Below are 20,648 nucleotides of genomic sequence, written 5' to 3' on the forward strand. Positions count from 1 at the left end.
ACTGCTAATTTATGAAAAGTCTTTACTCATAAATGTAAATGGTCTAATAAATGTATTTTTTATTATTGGTAATAGCAATTTGATTATTAATACAATTATTAATGTATTCATTCATTCATAAATTAATAAATAAACAAAAGCTCGACAGCTATCCAAGGTCCTCCATGCTTTTTACATCCTTCAGTTTAGTAATTGTACTATAGTGTACAAAATGTGTACATGGTACGTTTTTTTTTTTTATGTAAAGAAGTAATTAAAAAAAAATCTGTTTTCACCACAAATTCTTGTGCGCAGTGTATTTTGTCAGGTCTTTTCCCATAGTTCTTCATTCCGGAAGTAGCGCGATTGACAGGCCCGCTTGATGTTTACTTCCTTTAGCGTCTCTCTTTCCTTCAGAACTTTCTAGAGCTTCAGAGGGAAAGTACGGAGAGTGGATCCATGGCATCCAGCGGGTGAGTAATTTAAGGTCTTTTTTTAGTAAAGTGCGTTACATAATAATAATATTTTATATAATTTGAATATATTATATATATGGTTTCATTGCAGGCGTTTCTCTGACAGTTTCATACACGAGGATCCGCAGACAGCCCTTGAGGTAGGTGTTAACTTTTGGTTACTTCTATTCTCCCCTCTTATCGCAGTTTACACATAGAACTTTAAACGTGTTTACCTGACTTAAAATAATTTGAAATGTAATATCTCGCAGTGGGCTGTCTGTGGAACACTTTCCATTTACATGTTAGAATCACTGATCTATATAAGTTATTTATATTATAGATAAGTGTGTTTTTTGTTTTTGTTTTTACTTTGGTTTGTTTGTTTGTTTGTTTGTTGAGGAAATATTTCTGACTGTGGATGTGTTTAGTCCAGTTTGATAATCTGACTGTGGAAGCATTTAGTCCAGTTTGATAATAAGCTGTGGTTTTGGTATTATTGCCATTTCCTGTTATAGTTATATCGATGAACACTAGCAGTCAAAAGCTCCATACAATACAATACAGACATACAGACAGACAGACATACAGACAGACAGACGTACATACATAGAGTGGAGATCAAAATTAGAGAACAGTCTTTAAATACTTGATTTGTTTTGTGTTCATCGCTTAAAATTTGTAAAAATATTAGTTGTAGGCATGCTACTGTTGTACTAACATGTTTGACAAAATAACAAGACATTTCAACAAAAACCTTGATTTTGTGGAAAACACAGTGATTAAAATTAGAGAACAGTAACCACTCTATCACAAAAGAAGATTATAACTACATTTTTAGAGGGTTACAGCTGCCATGAAGTAGAAGTGAGTGTAGAGGCCCTTGCTTTGAATAACCTCAGCACATCTGCAGCCACAGGACATCACTGGTTTCTCATATTACACTATGAGATATAAATTATTTTGTTTTATTTATATAACTTATATAAATTATTTTGTTCAACGTCAAAATGGGGAAAGACTGAAGTCCAAGTGCATAAAGAAATAAGTAAAAGGTAGAGAATGAAATGTCATGGTTTGAGGGATGTGTTCTGTTCAGTGAACATTGGAACAGTTCTCTGTCCGCACAACATGTTCCTCAGCAAAGGTGCCTTTATTGGCCTTTATTTCTGCTGATGAGAGTCCACTTTCAGTCCGACTTCTTTTAAACATGCCGAGACAGATTCTTACAATGTTCAGCTATGAATTGGCAAGCTGTTCCAGCTGTGGTGTTGAACCCATTCCCTATTGAGAATCTTAGCATTAATCTGTCTTCTTGTGCATTTGTCTTACGTGGAAGACCAGTCTTTTTGGGAGACTTGAATTAATTAGTGTCGTCAATAAAACAGTAGGCTACAATGACAAATTAGCTTACATAACGTTTATTAACCCAAACGAATAAGATGAGGCATGGCATGCACAACATGCTGTAGGCCTGTTATATACCCACTAATAAATTTCAGAATGTTTAGCAAATACTGAGGAATCAAATAAAAAATAAAAAAAAAGTAAAAAAAAAAATTAAAAGAAAGCCTCCATGGCATAACGTGAGGAAAACAAAAAGAAAAGTAAAACTAAATTGGCTGTTGGTGACATTGCTTGCAATTATGTTCACCTTCTCTGGTTTAAGAAGCGGTCTTTTACTTAGCTTGAAAACCAAATCCTCCATCTGCCATTGTTTCCTCAATATTCGTGTCATTTTTGGCATGCACTACATGCACCTTTGTGCTCATGCTGATGCGGCAAGTACAAACCAGGCTCTACACCTGAACCGCTCACACTGAAAGTCCCTCTATTCTTGTGATCAGTGAAATCTGACTCCTAAAATGTGCCTCAGATCTGCAACATGTGCTTCATGGAGCAGACGCTTTGGAGCAGCGCAGACCACGTACTGGCACAAATGCAAACGCGTCAAATTTGAACTCGCACATTCTCAAAAACTTGTCACAAATGCAACTATTTTGATCGCAGTCTAGAGGATATAAATATATTTAGGATATAAAATGAAAGCGTGTACCTGTTTTATTGACTTTTTACTATTAAACACACTGTACTTCTGTCCCTCACAACCTTTAACAAAAATTAAATATGCCGCTATTGTCACTCGCTGCTGTATAGGGTGCCCTCTCCATGTAAACGAATTGGACGTGAAATGTCCAGTAGTAAAACAAACACAATAGGGGGTTAAGGACCCTTTTGTGTCTAAACTTGTATGTTTGTAACTATAAAATTTGTAAAATCGTATGTTTGTAAGAGTGATAAGCTCATCTCTTTGATATTTTGCATATCTGTGGTTCATCATCTGACTCATTATCATCGTACATACTATGATTCAAAATGCTGAAGAAAATAAATGTGGATCAGTGTGTTTGTGTATGTGATTTCTCATGAGTAATGATGTATTTCTGTCTTGTCATAGGAGCTAAATGCGGCATTGGGAGAGAAAGCTGATAATGCCGAATGGCTTTGTCAGCGAGCTTATGCCTGTATACTATTGAAAGAGTACACAAGTAAGTACTCATTTACTTGCATGCTACAGAAGAACTACAGCATTAAGCACTTAGTTACCTGTAAACTATTGTCATTTGCAGTATTTTTAAGAATTATCACCAAAAACCTATTGTTGATTAAGGCTGGGTGTTTCATGAATCTATTTGATTCAGATTTACATTTACATGTTCTTTATTCTATTAGGTTCCGATCTCAATACGAGATTTATTTGGATGTATGTCTGGTATAGTCAGTTTTTCTTAAAGAGAAGACTGGGTATTAAGATTTGTATATTGGGTATTGACACTTTGATAATTTTGACATTCTTCTTTGGTAATTGATCAAGCAGGCTTGTTGGAACATTATATCGCCAAAGAACCCTAACATCTCTTCTAAGTAAAGAGTAATTGCTGAATTTAAGTTTTAGAGGGGCTGGATTCATTTATGCTGTGCACTGTGTGTGTGTGTATGTGTGTATATATATATATATATATATATAAGCAAATTAGCTCAAAAGGGAAATGTATATAAATAATTACAATTAATTATAATTAATTATAATTAATTATAGTTATTTGTATCAGCTGCCAGTTGTAATAGTAACTGTAGCGGAATTAATATTACAGTCAACTAATCTGTTCATCCAGCGAACATTCATTGTATTATCCTATCATCTCTAAAAAAAAAAGGTTGTCTTTGTGGTCACAGAACTTTTCTTTTTTTTTACATTATTAATGCATTAGAGCACAGGGCTCTAAGAGTGCGACCAAATTTCTCAATGGTGCGACTAAAAAAAATCTGAGGTCGCACCGGTGCGACCAGCCGTTCGAGGGCAAACACACATTAGGCTCATATTGTGGTCTAAACCAATCAGGGATAGTGAAGGGAGTGTGGCAAGACCATGGCCGGCAAATAGTGATGCACAGATGGCGGTTATATCCGCGGACACTGCGGATAATCCGCGGGTTGGGTGGGGCAGGTAATAAAAAATGCATTCTTATTATTTGCAGGTGGGTCGCGGGTGGATGAGATAAATCAATAATGACGCAAATATTAACTACATTTTCTAAAATGTGAACCCGTTTTAAATACTTTTTTTCATCAGGAAAACTATTTTATTTTTGTGTGTGTGTGTCTGTTCGCCTGTTCAAAAAGTTGTGACAGAAACATTCCAGATAAAGTTTGAAGGGAGTTACGCCTGTGTTAATGCTACTGAGTAGGGTAATATGCAGTGGTGTATTGCAGAACCTGCGTATACCCATTTCTTTATCAGTCGGCTTTGCGTATACCCACTTCTAAATCCCCTCTGATGCGCATCATTCAGTAGTGTCCTGCATTAGCCAAAATCATGACAGGCCACCATTTCTAATTAAATCGAATGTGAATAAATGCAAGTATTCGCTCAAAACACCCAGTAAAGACGGTAAGGACCGTGGCGCTGGCTTCTTTTGAAATATGTTTGATGATTGCGCCTGATGCGCCCTCTCCGTCCGTGCCAGCACCACATTTGCTGCCTGAGCATGTCATGGGAGGCACACCGAATATTAAAGTAGATTTTTACCATCATAAATTTCTTAAACTGGATGAACCCCTGTAAACTTTTGTCCTAGGCGTTCAAACACCCAACTGATTTCATCAGAGATTGTGGAGAGTCACGTCCAGATGTCAGTTAACGTTATTCATTTTAGCGTGGATTTGACTTAAAAGCACGAGTGATTATAAGCTTATATAAGTGTGCAGGGATGTGCAGATCAGCTGAATCTGCTGTTAAAAATGAACCATCCATTCATCATATTATCATGCAAAAATAAGAATTAGAATAATTGAAAATGGTGATTAAATGCGATGCCATTGAAAATTTGGGTGCACCTAACTTTTGTGCTGGTGCACCTAAGAAAAAAAGTAGAGCCCGACCAATAAAGGATTTTGAAGGCCGATACCGATACAAATATTTATTGGTTTTAAAATCCAATATTCCGATATATCGGCCGATATTTTTTTTATTTTTTATTTTTAATTTAGGAAACGCGCAACAAAACATTAACAGATTTCCCTAACATTAGTTATTTGTAGTTATTTATGAGTTTTAACTAACATAATATGATAATGCATTTTAAAAAGAAACTTGTTTCTTTTATTGTCACAATTACAATGTCAGCTTGCTTATCCCTTTACCTGCACTTTTTAAATTCTTTCCACCAAGCTACATCAAACCATTTTCAATCATCAGTTGCTGCCTGCCTTTTAAAACCTACTATTTAGCGATCTAAATCCATTATGTGACTCGTTAATGCTGCGGCTGAACGACAGTCTGCAACGCACACTTGGCGTCATTGGATTTCACACACATGTAAAAGAAAAGCTAACTTTTATGCACAAGCTACGTTTGATACTTTTTCTCTATGTCTAAATGTTCACTCCTCGCAAGTCTAACTTACATTTTACAATGCAGGGACTGTAACTAGAGATATGCTAGTTATAAATACAGTAATCATTACTTTATTTAGGCAGAATAAGTTCGTTGTGGTTTCCAAGCTCATTAATGTTAACGTTAGCGGTCTTCCACTGATCGTGGCATTAGCTAGCTTTGTGGTTAGCTAGTCTATGATGAGCCATAATTTAGCAATGGATAACGTCATACTGCAAATTGTAAAACATACATTTTCAATATAACAGGCCAAGGAGAGATGATACGTCTCATTGCTATAACTGTCACGCTATTAAAGAAATACTTCAGTCTCATTGTCAAGTTAAAAGGACAGTCAGTCAACTACACTGTAACAACGTAATGTAATTACTATCTAATTCCGCTTCACTCTCGGCTTATTTAACAGCAGCAAAACTGGACATGATAGTCACGAATTTTGTCATGCTTATTTGAGTTAAGAGAACTGATGGGGATGTTCTTTCAATTGTTATTCAAGCAATGTATGTCTCGTGACCAACTCACCATGAACACACTTTACCGATGATCTCACTCGCGGATAACTGGTTCTCTCTGCCCGACTCTGGCTGGATCAGCAGGTTGCAGGATGAAATATTTGAAATATTTGAAATATTCATTTATCGGCCATTATAAATGCCGATACCGATGGTTTGGAAAATGCCTAATATCAGCCGATAATATCGGCCTGCCGATAAATCGGCCGGGCTCTAAAAAAAAGTTAGGCGCACCAGTGCAACCAGTGCAAAAAGTTAGTTTAGAGCCCTGGAGCATGTAGCAAGATCAGGAATTGTTTAAGATCTGCAAGCAGAATCAGAACAAATTTTGAGCTTTATTAACTAAATCAGTGTCCTCCACTAATATTTTTATTAACATAAATCTAAATTGTTTTTTTTGTTTTTTTTTATGTTTTATTAAAAAAATTCACAAAATTCTAACCTTGCATTGAAGTAATACAATTGAAAGTGTGGGGAAACTCACATTATGATTTTTTTTCCCCCCAATGCATGTTGGCCATAATTATTGCTACGCCAGAAGTTTTTGAGTAAAATATTTTAAAAAAAGCAAACAGCCCCCTATATCACTGCATTTTTGGGAGGGTGTCAAGAAAAATCCTCTTCGCTCATCTAAAAGCTTTTTGGCAGCAAAACCACAGATGGGTTTGGTGCAACCAGGGATAAAAATTACCCTATGCCCATGGTTAAATATGCTGCTGGATCTTTAATATTGTGGGCCTATTTTTTTCTGCCGGAGGTCCTGGACATCTTGTTCAGATAAGTGTCATCATGGATTCTATCAAATACCAACAGATAAAAATCTAAACATTAGAGTTGAGCCGGATACTCGGCTGAAACGAGTATCCGGCACGGATAAAGCACTTTTGCCGAGTACGAGTATCATACGAGTAATACGAGTCAATATCTGTGCTCGGATTGAATAAAAATTCTCATTGGGTAGTTTACTGTGTCTGCGTTCTGTGATAGGCTAGTCACAGGGCCCCTCCCCTACACACATACTAGAGATGCGCGGATGAGCTTAAACGTCACCGGAATCCGCAGCTCCAAATAAATGATCCGCCCGCCACCCACCCGCACCTGTATTTTTCTCTGATTTAGATAACCGCACCCGACCCGCACCCGATCGTCATTTACAATTATTCTAATTCTTAGTTTTGCATGATGATATGATGAATGTGATGAACACTTATAAGCTTAATCACTCGTGCTTTTAAGCCAAATCCACGCTAAAAAGAATAACGTTAACTGATATCTGGACGTGACGTATTGTTTTCGGTATAATGTACTGATTCAAATTAGTAATCAATAATAATTTTTATTTTAATACTCGGCGTGCCTCTCTTGACATGCTCTCGCGTATGAACAGGCAGCAAATGTGGTGCTGGCGCGGACGGCGCGGGCGCATCAGGCGCATCAGGTGCAATGATAAAACATATTTCAAAGGAAGCCGGCGCTAGGGTCCTTACCGTCTTTGCTGGGTGTTTTGAGCGAATATTTGCATTTATTCACATACGATTTAGTTACAAATGGTGGCCTGTCATGATTTTGGCTAATGCAGGACACTACTGAATGATGCGCATCAGAGGGGATTTAGAAGTGGGTGCGCAGAGCCGACTGATAAAGAAATGGGTATACGCGGGTTATACACACCACTGCATATTAACCTACTCGAGTATTTAAAACATATGTTAGAAAATACAGTTAATATTTGCGTCATTATTGATTTTTCTCATCCACCCGCGAACCACCCGCAAATAATCAGAATGCAATTTTTTATTACCCGACCCACCCGACCCGCGGATTGTCCGCAGCGCCCGCGGATATAACCGCCATCCGCGCATCACTAACACATACAGATTTATTGTGTTGCTGTGTCCCGCTCTGCTCACACACACACACAGAACACTGAGAAGAGAAGAGAACAGCGCTCTCTCTCTGTTCTCTCCCTCAGTCACTCAGGTTTGCGGGTTTTTTTCCGTTAACGTTTAGGGTTTCTTCAGCATCACTTTTGTTTTTTACTTTGGTTTGTTTGTAGTACTTACTTTTTAACCAGTAGAGTTTTGGTAAACGTGGGGTTTGTTCAGACGTGGTGCTTGGTAAAAGCGACTCGCGTCTCTGCCTGTCGGAGAATTTATTTTTCTTTTTTAAACCGTCAGCTGGCTCTGACCAGTTTTTTTACTTCACGCACTGAGTGTCTGACACTTTCTTTCTGTATTTCATAAATAAATAAATAAATAAAAAAAAACACACTGCTCAAGGTTAAAAAAAGAAAGTTATGTTGAAATGAAAACTCTTGTTCATTACATTTTACTTCATAATTGCAACCGCATGTGTTGTATTCATTGTTGCAAAACTTATTCTGTATATAGTTCGTTTGTTATCATAATCAAAACCACTGATCTGAAGCTCAATGCTGATGCTGTCATGTAAATAGTTTTCTAATCAGCAATAAATATAACAATTTCTGATCAACCCATATCAATTGCATGCTTAAAATAACATACCGGTTAAAGCCCCGCCCATTTCAATACAACATGACCCACTTCCAGGTTAAATCCCACCCACTTCCGGGTTAGGCCCCGCCCACTCCGAGTACAGATACAGATACAGATAATTCATATGGTTAACAGATACAGATACAGATACAGATAATGCTGTACTCGCTCATCCCTACTAAACATGACTGCCTCTGTTTATAAATCTTATAATGGGCCATGGTTGGATCTTCCATCAGGACAGTGATTCAACATAAACATCAAAATCAACACAAAAATTTGTCACTGAGCACAAAATGAAGCTTTTGCCATGGCTGTCCCAGTTCCCTGAACTGAACCCTATAGAAAATGAGTGGGGTGAACTAAAGAGAAGCAGCACCAGCATGGAGCTGGGAATCTGAAGGATCTGGAGAGGTTCTGTATAAAGGAATGGTCTTTGATCTCTTGTCAGGTGTTCTCCAAACTCATCAGGCATTATAGGAAAAAACTTATAGGCTTTTCACACTTAAAATTGTTAACTTTAGGTCATCCTAAACCCTGGATAAAAGGAATCCTGGGTTATCTGTAATCACGTTTCACACTGCTCATACTATACCTAGGGTTAACTGTTAATCCTGGGTCAGACGTTTCACACTGTATATCTAAACCCCAGGTTAACGTTCTTAATTGCATATTTGTGGTGTCACTGTCACTGATTGGACAAACAGCAGGCAACCTGTTTACAAAGCTTTTCCTGCGTCTTGCCAGTTATTTAAAAAAAATGTGAAATGATGCCCAGCCTCAGCTAATTTATCAGTCAGTTCCTTAAATACTGTTATTTCTGACCATGCCACCCAATTTATCTTGAACAGACTTTTCTGCCCATGACTGTAAGAATAATACCGTTTTCTCATCACTCCAGTTCACACACTTTCCGTCTTTTGACATTTCTTACTTTTCTCTCACTGGCTGCTGTTTACGTGACACAAGTTTCCTGTTACTGACATGACATGAGCCTTGCCCATGCAAACACCGCAAATGCGGTGCTGATCCTGCTACGGAGCAGGGTTTCATAACCCCGTGTAAAAAGCAGTGCTAACACCGCTTTCACATTACAGGTGTGAAATGTTTCATTACCCGAGGTTAAAAGCAGTGTTTAAAACAATGATAGCCCAAGGTTAAGCGCAGTGTGAAAAGCCTATTATGCTGTTATCTTGGGAAAAGATAACATAGTTTCCATAGTTTTACATAAATGATAGGTTCGAATTTTTTATTTATTTAATTTTTTTTAAATGAAAGATCAAAAGGATAAACAATGCAGATTTATTTTAACAACTACGTTTGATCATATTTGTCTCTCTTTCTCAATCGAAGTGCGCAAATGGCTTCCAATCACCACATCTCGTCTGACTATAAGCGACCTGACACAGGAATTGTTACTTGCACAACAGAATCAGTGTCGCATCATCGCTAAAGTTTGTACACTGCATTTCTTTTGAAGTCTCTCTCGGAGACGGTAAATACGCTGAAAAGGTATTTTCAATAACAATGTTTGGATTTGAAATCAAAATAATGTATAAATGTGTTTGTGGAAATCAGACTTGTGCTGCGTGTAAGCTATTGTGCTAATTAAAAAAAAAACATCAGGCCCTGAATAAGTGTCTAAAAATCCTGATTGGAGTATCTCTATAAATAATTCTACATGATTAATAGGAGGCTTTAAAAAGATCGCTATCGGTGATCGGATCGGCAGATACAGCTTCCTGTGATCGGCGATCGGCCTCAAAAATCCTGATCGGAGCACCCCTAATATTGTTCATTCAGACTGATTTACAAACTCACACAAACACGAGGGGGGGATTTATGGCATGAACGCATATAATCAAACATTTTACCTGCTGATGTCGCTGTTGGACAATAGCTGTGTCCCAAAGTGGAGTGAACGCGCTTCGAAGTGCATGGACTTCGAAGGCCACGCCTCCGAAGTGCATGAGACGCTCCACCTTCGCAGGATAAGGCTATAACATGTAGGCTATAACAATAAGGCTATAACATAACACAATGTGGAAAAAAGTGAAGCGCTGTGAATACTGTCCTGATGCACTGTAAGACTCATGGAAGTTTAAACTTACTATGCAAATTCAGTAAATCCGTAATATAGATAAAAAAAAAAACATCCAGCTATCACAGTAGCTAAATAAACAGCAGATAGAGGTGTTTGACTGATAAAACATGAAGACAATAAACACATTATTGTGACAATTTATGGATGTCTGTGTTCAAGCCATTTTGTGTATTTTCATAAGAATACGGTATATTTATAATTAGTGCTGCACGATTAATCGTATCGCAATCGCGATGTCAGCCTGTGCGATTATGTGACGGCAAAATGTTGCGATTATATTTAAGTGTGGACTTGAGAACACATACTTTCTGAGACAGTTTGCTGATTTTCCGTACCGCTAACAACAAAAACAAACAAACAAACAAACAAAAAAGATTAAAACAAAATCTGACAGTCTCTCAGCATAGGCAGTGCACGTGTGGCGTGCGCGTGTGCGTGCGTGTTCACTTGTGTGCGCAGCTTGGATGGATGCCGAGGAGATCGACACTGATCTGGTAGCCAAAAAAAAAAAAAAAAAAAACTACCTGTTATATGGCGATATTTTGGATTTGAGATTACTGCCACTGACCAGAGAGAGGTACTGTGCAAGAATTAGAGGCCCTGTTTACACCTGGTATGAACATGCGTTTTCTGATGCGTCGATCTGATCACAAGTGGACAATGCTAAGTACAGGTGTAAATAGGGGTGTAAAACGTTTTCAGCTTGTCCACTTTTGACCATATCCACTTTTCAGAATCCCGTTTGTGTCCCCCTCACTTTCAAATTCGTTTGTTAAATTAATGTCTTGTATTGTAGAAAGCACGCTCAGCGCCGCTGAGAATTCGCACGATCCTTAAAACGAAACCGAAAGTAAAACGCGCACGCGCCTTCAAAAGCAATTTTAATACGGGCTTTTAGAGAGCGGTTCCACAGTGCGCGCAAATTAGGCTACAAAACATATATATGTTGTTAATTGTATGTATCCTATAATAGGTTGTGTAGTTGTCCATAGCTCTGTATCATGCTTGAAAAAATTGGTCTCTATTTGCACTTTGAATATTGAGAGAGTAGCCTAGCCTACTTTGATTATGGCTGCACTATTGTTTGCACTTAATACAGCTATTTTTTGTTTAGACTATTTTTATTTATACTGTTTTTATTTATATTTGTAAAAAAAGGAGGTCAAACGTTTTAGAAGCTCATAATTCATGTGCAGTTCTAATGTCTGAAAAGAATCATACAGACATACTAATGTCTGACATGAAATCATACAGGAGAGATGCCAGTCAGTTGAGTTTGTAATGTATGTAAATGCAGGAATGTGGTCAGAAGTGGTCGAAAGTGGTCGAAAGTGGACAGAAGAGACGGATTAAAACGTCAGGTGTAAACGACTGTGTCTCCATTGTCCACTTGTGATCCGATCGACCAAAAACATATCCAGTTTCCTTTCAGTTTACACAGAGTATATGTTATATTCTTCATAAATATCCGTTTGTTTGGACAAAGTGTTTAAAATATCTTATTTTTGTGAAAATGTGTATGTTTTTATTTATTTTTTTATTTTATTTAGCTTTACTTTTGAGAAAATAAGTTTACATTAATGCAAATGCTATTTCATTTTGTAAAAATAATTTATTTGAAACCATATCTAGTTTTACAAATACACATTTCAGCATTATCACTAATCTGTGTGTGCATTTTCCTTAAAAACCCATCAAGTTGATTCACAATACCATTTATTATAATCGCAATCGCGTATTGCAATATTGACATCAATAATCACAATATGAAAATTTTCCCAAATCGTGCAGCCCTATTTATAATGCAATGCTAATTGACATTGCGAATTACCTAAATCTGTTCATCTCAAGTGTTCGGTCTTTAATATTAATGTAGCTTTAACTGCTTCAAGAACAGCAGTGTCACCGCCTTGCTACTAAGCATTGTCAGGTAGCATTTCTACTGTAAAACTGCTTTATTTATAAAGTCATGGGACACTGACAACAGGTTATGTTTTTAGCAAGTGTCTGTACTCTGTGTGTGCGTTTGTAAGGAAGAGAAAAGGGAAAAAACGGAAATAGTTTTTTAATTTTTATCCTGTGTTTTGTTGTATTTATGTTTTCTTTCTTTATTGGCTTGGTTTATTTGTTTGTTTTGTCTCTTTTGCTGTTTTAAGGTGGACCTAAGGACCTTTGAAAAAAAAAAAAAAATCATTTGGCGAAGTCATATGGAACTGTAATGTGAGACCTGTAATGTCAGGACCTGCATTTAGCCCGTAGTAAAAAAATAATATATTTTAAGGCCCGTTCACACCAAGAATGATGACTATAACTATAAAGATAAAGAATAGTTATTGTATTTATAGTTTTTGTTATTGCTCTTGGTGTGAACGGGCCTTTATTCTATGATTATTAGTCATCAATAATCACAGAAGATTATTTTAAACACTCGACTGATGTTGTATAGTTTCATTTTGGAGCAGAACATGGTGTTAATCTCATAAATTGTTGTTGTTAAGCTATCATGCCATGCACTTATGTACCAGTCGCTGAAAAGTAATAAATGTTTTATGATTAATTTTGCATCAGTTAAGTCCAAAGGGTTCACGAATTGTATCTGTTGTATCTGTATCTTCCATTTCTTTTGCCTTTTTTTTTTTTTTTTTTTTAAACAAACTTGATTATATAATTAAGACTGTAGATTTTTAATGTATTATATTATATTGCATATATACCGTATTAATTATATATGTGAAATATATAAATTAAATGATGAAAAACCTTTTCGTGTTTTAGAAGCAATTGAAGACGCTAAGAAAGCCCGCGAATTGCAACCAGATCTGGCACTTGCCTTCTTGAGAATAGGGTAAGTTCACAATACAGTGTTTCCTAACATAAAACACAGACCTATATATTTATATCTCCCAGCATCATTCAGAAGTCATTGAAATGTTTTGCATTCTTTACATTCTGTAGCTCAAACTCCCTTAAAGTATACTGTTGTAACAGTGAGACCATTGTAATCAGATGTGAAGCAAAAGATTGACAGCATACATCACCTTAGTGTTGTCAGAATTGAACGTTGCCACATAGAAAAACAGAGCATGTTTTCGTGCACTATATTCCAAGTCTTCTGAAGCCATACGATAGCTTGATGTGAGGTACGTATGAATATTGAAGTCCTCACATTAAAGTTTACATAAACTCTTTTTTCCGGTGTGGCTGTCAGTCATTTGCCATTCAGCATTCAATCTCTGTGTTGCATTCAGTTATGACAGTCAGCTCGGTTAACTCTCTCCAAGATCATTCAGTGTTCCTATTGTTATACATGATTTCTAGATAAATGTCTATGATTTTGCATGTAAGGACTTAATCTTGCTGGAGTTTATTGTTGTATCGAAATTGTTACTTGCTACTGGGTGTCTATTAGAACAAAACATGAAAATAGAAAAAACTATAAATAATTTTTAATGTGCACAGTAACGGAAGCTTTCAGATAAAAAGTTATCAGTGCACCATACTGAAGGGGCCCTGTAATGCCCTTTTCTGAAGTCTTGATTTGGTGTTTGTACTAAAATAGTTTTTCATTATTCCAAAAACAAAAATCCAAAAATTTTTTCAAATATTTTACATTATTGGAGCACCCCTCTTCACAGTTTGTCTCAAATGCTCTGGTTTAGTTCATGTTTTGATGAAACCCTTCTGAAAATACTAAATGTGCTCTGATTGGTTAGTTGGACCAATGCATTGTGATTGGCGAACCACTTAAAGCAGAGTTCCTTAGATCATGCCCTGGAAAGCCAATGCGCTGCAGAGTTAAGCCCCAACCCTGATCAAACTCACCTACCTGCGATTTTCTAATGATCCTGAAGACATTGATTAGCATGCTCAGGTGTGTTTGATTAGGGTTAGAGCTAAGCTCTGCAGGACAGTGGATCTCGCGGGCCAGATTTGAGGTTCCTTGGCGTAGAACATATTCTGGAAATACCATAACCGCTAGTTTCATCCCAGTTTGAGTCTAATTCAGACCCTGAGAATACTTACAAACAAAAGGGCCATGCAGAACCTTTGGAAACACTGATTTTGCGGGACGTTTATTTTTTTATTTTTTTTTATTTTATGGATTCTTGTCTGTGCAATGCGTCATTTCTTCCACTTAATCAACAAGGGTAAAATGCAATCAAGGACTTTTTTTATAATCGGGTACTTGAATTGAATCGAGGCCCTAGATAATACATATTCAATGTAGTATTATTTTATTAAAACAATAGGCTATTACATAAACTGCAGTAAAACTGTTATACAGCTGCAGGGGAAACTTTCATGTATAGCTGGCACTGTGCTCTCTTAGGTTCTGGAAGCTGTCCTCCATGAAATATGCAGCACACAGACAAACCTTGGAGTTCTAATGATCAGGAACAGTGTTAAAAATAACTTTGTATGCCTTAGGAAGGCCAAATAAACAGGTTTTGGAACCGGGGTGCCATGGTGACAACACGCTACTAATGTTCTCTCATGCAGTTCAACCAGGCACGTTGTAGTCTGAATGAGCCATTTGTTGTAGTTCTTGAAAAGTGTTTTTGGTTAAATAGAACATTACACACTACCTAAAGCAAAAAACCATAAGAGCCCTTTAAAAAATACTACCTAATAGTAAAACAATTTAGTTGAGAAGTATTTTCTTAGATTCTCCTCTTGTTTAGGGGTGCTGTGGAAGTACACTGTATGGTTTGATTTTTGCTTAAATCTGAGTGTTAAATCCAAGCTTTCTGAATCAAAGTCATTGGTTGAACAGAAAATCTGACCACAGGTCATTGTCAATTTTGTTTTCTTTTTACAGAGCCTAGGGCTGTCACAAAAACAAGTGTGATGTTTTAGGACTTAAGTGATATCTTTCAGGTAGGGGTGGGCAATATACTGGTAGGCACAAGTAACAAATCGTGAGATTTGTCAGCCCGTGGAGATTTTGGACTCTCTTCTCTATCATGGCTACACAGGCTTACGTTGTGTTGCTGTGCTACGTCGTCACAAAAATGTATCGTTTGCATGCCTTTTTAATAAGGGTGGGAATCTTTCGATACCTCATCATTCAATTTATATTGATTCTTGGGGTCACAATTTGATTCACAATTTTTTTCCATTTTTAATCATGATTCATGATTTTTCATCAAATTTATTGTGCAAACTGGACGTCAGATGCACCAGTATTTTAATACAAAAACACACCTGTGTGCGAGTGTGATCATCCCTTCATCTTTATTACTAGTTTTAACATGAAATAAACTTAAATGAACATCTCACCCATCATGTAATTGCTCAATTAGTGTTTCAACCATGAAAAGATGTCATTAAAACAGCTTGTAAACAAAATGTGACGTAGCATTTCATTTACCTCAGGCAAGTGATCAGTGTCTACAGCTTGTTATTTCCTAGAGAAATGAAATCTAGTGAGGAGCATTTTGTGAAATATTAGACTATACTTCATTATATTTACTTTACTTCTCAGTGATGTCTTAATTATTTAATGCGTGTTTAAATAAATATTTTATGAAAAAAGCTATATGACTCCGTAAATTATTATATTTCAATAATAAATAGAAATTGTAAAATTTAGAAGTTAATTTTAAAACAATTTCTGTGTTTGCATACATTTTAATTTGTGTTGATTATTGTAGTTAAAAATAAATAATAACTGGATTTGAGTTTTGTTGTTAAAAACATTTAATTTACAGTTTCAGAACATTTACGTTATCATTGACTTCAATCTAGCCAAAGTTCAAACACTCTCAGAAAATCCTATTACAATCACTGAAGCTGATTTCAGTGTGAAATGAATATGTCCTTCACACATCTGTACTTTGTTTCTAATGAGCGTTTTCTTTTTCTTTTTTTTAATTCTTCTTATTATTATTTATTTATTTTAGGCTAGTATTGTTTTTTTTTTTTTTTTTTTTTTTTTTTGATAATGACACTGGTGACAAATTATGAAATGTGTTTTGTTTTAAATGTTGATATCATAAAGAAAAAAATAACTGTATTTTGATATATTGTTATTAAAATTACTCATGTCGTGATAAAAGATTTTGTTCATATCGCCCACTCCTACTTTCAGGTAATTGGGATGTTTACTGCAGTTTACTTTCAATTCAAAAAGAAAGAAAGAAAACTATAAATAACAGTCCTAATGTGTTTTTCTTATTCTTTTTAAAGAATTGCAGAGTATCACCTTCATAACTTCAATGCTGCTCATCAGGCCCTCACAGCTGGAAAAGAACTTGATTGTGAGTGTCACTGAGTTTATGTATGTTCCTAAAAGTGTACAATTCGAAGGTGGCGTGACACTACATGATTTAGAATTACTCTGTTGTGGTCAAGGGTGAGACTGGGCAATTTGAGTCTACATACATATATTGTGGCATCAAGATACAGCATCAACCATAGAGATATATAAAACACATAGCTAAATGTGGCATTTTTTTCAATTATAATTTATAATTTGTTTTTATATTATAATTTAATATAATATTGTTTTCAGTTCACTTACAAGCAGATTTTATATTTTTTATGTTGTGTAACTGGTAGTAAATGCATTCTGCAGTTTAGGCCTGGGCCCATTATGCTCAAGCTGAAGTTCTTTTTCAATCTTTGTTTGGGGTTAAAAAGAGGTTTGAAATACCTTTGCAGCAATATGCTGTTTATGAATATCCCATCATCTCATTGTTATTAATATTAATATATTATTAAATGGAAAAGAATCAGACACAGGCAGGACACCCACTGGTCAGATCATCACAAGCTCTTTGGTCTTTCAGTCATGTGTCTTACCCCACTGGCTGAGAATGGAAGATAGTAGATTTCTTGTTGAGTAAAGGATTCATTAAGCAAGGAGTTGAGTCACTGTGGCTGTTAACACGTCTCTGAAGAGATGCAGCCATTTCCACAGGCTCCTTCCATATCACCTACCGGTGATTATCTGAATGTGGCTTTCGACAGGGAATTGGCTGTAAAATCATCTAGTGTGATGTCGCCTTAGAATCATACACAAATTTGAATTACATTTTGTATAAAGGACCCAGGTCTAAATGGGAATAAATTGTAGTTGAAAGATCTGTCATTTCACATAGTGTGTGCTTTATTAATTTTGCATATGAAGTATGTTTATATGTGTTTGTCTTTTAAAGGCTCTATTGAAGGATTTCAAACATGGATTCAGGACTGTGAGAATAAAATTGCAAGTATGTGTAAATTCACCAAGCACATCATTTGATTTATGACACAATTTTTGGTCAACTATTGAGAAATCTTTGACTAAAATTAAAGTTACTAAATTGCAGTCACCTACAGAACACAATTTAGGGTATAATGGTTAACACTAAAAAAAAATGTAGCTTTACATTCACATATAAGGTTTTGAGTGTTAGATTACTTACAAAAATGGCATTACTATGGCATAGCTTTAAGTGTTCTTTAATTAGCAGCAACCATCTATAGCCTGCTGTATGTTGTTAAATCAACTGGTTTTCCATGGTTATAGAAAACAATACTTTTAAATTTTGATTTTCAGGGATGGGAAAAATAATAGAGATTAAAATATTATAATATACATGGCCTCCACTAAGATTGGCACCCTTGCTAAATATGAGCAAAGGTGGTTGTGAAAATAAGTCTGCATTGTTTGTCCTTTTGATCTTTCATAAAAAAAGAAAAATCACAAAGTTCTAACCTATCTTTGAAGTAAAACAGTGGAAAGTAGGGGGGGAAAATCTCATTATGAAAAATGTTTTTCTCTAGTTCACAATGGCCACAATTATTGCCACCCAATTATTGCAACATCCTTTTCCCAAGAAAAGCTTAGCAGAGTTTTCTCCTATAATGCCTGATGAGTTTGACAGGAAACCTGACAAGAGAACAGAGACCATTCCTTCATACAGAATCACTCCAGATCCTTCAAGGGTTAGTTCACCCAAAAATGAAAACTAGCTCGTTGTTTACTCACCCTCAGATGAATGCAATTGGAGTTATATAAATAATTATCGTGACACTAGGGCTGTTCGATTCCGAAAATTTTGGAATCAAGTCCGATTCCGATTCCTGGTTCTGGAATTGATGGGATTCGATTCCTCACTGTTGTTTTTGACTCTTTTTTTGATTCATTTTTTTTTTTTTTTTTTTTATTTATTTTTTTTTTTTAGGTTGAAGGAACCTAATTTCGCCATGACTGTAGGATATAAAGGTCTTAGAAAGTAACCTTATCATAATATGAAGCTTTGTTTTTAAAAATTATGATACATTTCTGTATTTAAATTTTTTTTTTTTTTTATCTGCATCGTCCATGAAATTGGTCATAGCCCATAGCTGAGCAGTGGATGTGCGTTTATTGCATGAATGAAACAAGACGTGTACAGTTCAGCTGAATGATGTTTACTTCAACCGTATGCCTTGCACAAAATTAACAAACTGTACACTAAAACAAAATAACGAGAACATTAACAACAACACTGATATAAGAGCTTGTGCTTTATCTGTCAGTCAGGCACGCTCTCGGCCACTTATCTGTGCGCTCAGCGCTTTCTTTCAGAATTTTCACAGGCTGATAAAAAGATTAAAAATAGCATTAAATAGGACCAAGAACCTCGATCACGTCATGATAAATTCTGTTGTGTTCTCATGTGGACAATATAAGCCAGTTACACCGTAAAATAACTTCTGAATCATTTTTGAACTGGTTCATTAAAATGATCTATCCAAAAGAACCTTTTTGTGGAAACAAATCAGACTTCTAATCACTATTAGTGAGCAAGAGGCAAATTAATAAGTACTTAACGGAAGACTGCACTCTCAAACTCAGATATGCTCAGTACCAACTCTTTTCATTCAGTTTATTTTCATGAATCGACGTTTGATGACAGCAGCCGAGATATGCAGCCTTTGTATGATGCAGCCGTTCGTTTGAGAGGCTCCCATATATACACTTTTTTTTTTTAAAACTAAAAACGGCTCTGAATGGGGAGTTAATTCCCCCTGATGGAATCGATTCCGACCTTTGGAATCGACTCTCGATTCCTGTCGGAATCAAGGAATCAATTCTTTTTGGAATCGATTCCCAGCCCTACCTGACACTTCCAAGCTCTATCATGGCAATGGGTGGGTGTTTCTCTTTAACAGTCCAAAACAAGTCCAATAAAGTGCATCCATCCATAATAAAAAGTGCTCCACATGGCTCCGGGGGGTGAATAAAGGCCTCCTGTAATGAATCAATGCATTTTTGTAAGAAAAATATCCATATCTAAAACGTAATAATCACTTTAATCTAGCTTGCGCAAACAGTCCTGCACGGAAGCAGCTCCAGGCGGATGATATAAGATGTTGGCATTGCGCATGTGAGTCTTGTGAAAGCCAACGTTTGTTTGCAGGAGCAAAGGGAAAACAGTCTCCTCTTTCGTTTCGTTTATATCAAAATCCTCCAAAATTTTTCTTTACAAATCCTCGTTTTTTTAACTTCTAATTAGTGACCTTTGTTTTGGTTTCTCCATGGCGTGTCTGCATTCACCACGTGTGAGCGGCACATGCGCAATGCCGAGGTATTACGCCATCTGCCCGGAGCTGCTTCCGTGTCTGACTCTTAGTGCAAGCTAGATTAAAGTGATTATTACTTTTCAGATATGGATATTTTTCTTACAAAAATGCATCGATTCGCTACAGGAGGCCTTTATTCACCCCTCGGAGCCGTGTGAGGCAAGTTTTATTATGTATGGATGCACATTACTGGACTTGTTTTGGACTGTTGAAGAGAAACAACTGCCCATTGCCATGATAGAGCTTGATAGTGCCAGGATAATTTTGAATATAACTTCGATTGCATTTGTCTGAAAGAAGGAAGTCATATACACCAGGGCTGAACGATAAATCGCAATTAAATCGCAATTTTGCAATTAGGCAGAAGCTGTGATTGTCATGCGTATCTTTCAGTGAAGCACGGTTCAGTAATCAGCAGTAAATCTTCATCCGAATGTATTTTTGGCTATTGCTACAAATATACCCATGCAACATAAGATTGGTTTTGTGGTCCAGGGTCACATATATGGTTTATCTGAGTTCTTCTTATTATAATTTTCATTATAATAAAGCATATTTATAATGCAATGC

General features: G+C 36.3%; 1 protein-coding gene across 1 annotated transcript in view; it reads left to right on the forward strand.

The window, feature by feature from the left end:
- Window positions 1–320: 320 nt before the first annotated feature.
- sugt1 (SGT1 homolog, MIS12 kinetochore complex assembly cochaperone) overlaps window positions 321–20,648 on the forward strand; it is a 32,763-nt gene continuing 12,435 nt past the window's right edge. Inside the window, exons 1-6 of the mRNA XM_051115944.1 lie at window positions 321–452; window positions 547–595; window positions 2,893–2,983; window positions 13,299–13,368; window positions 16,713–16,783; window positions 17,684–17,737. Coding sequence (XP_050971901.1) covers window positions 439–452; window positions 547–595; window positions 2,893–2,983; window positions 13,299–13,368; window positions 16,713–16,783; window positions 17,684–17,737 — 349 coding nt within the window. The 5' untranslated portion in view covers window positions 321–438. The remainder of the gene's footprint in view (window positions 453–546; window positions 596–2,892; window positions 2,984–13,298; window positions 13,369–16,712; window positions 16,784–17,683; window positions 17,738–20,648) is intronic.

The sequence above is a fragment of the Labeo rohita genome, chromosome 1 (genome assembly GCF_022985175.1).
Source record: "Labeo rohita strain BAU-BD-2019 chromosome 1, IGBB_LRoh.1.0, whole genome shotgun sequence".
In the NCBI taxonomy this organism is placed as follows: Eukaryota; Metazoa; Chordata; class Actinopteri; order Cypriniformes; family Cyprinidae; genus Labeo; species Labeo rohita.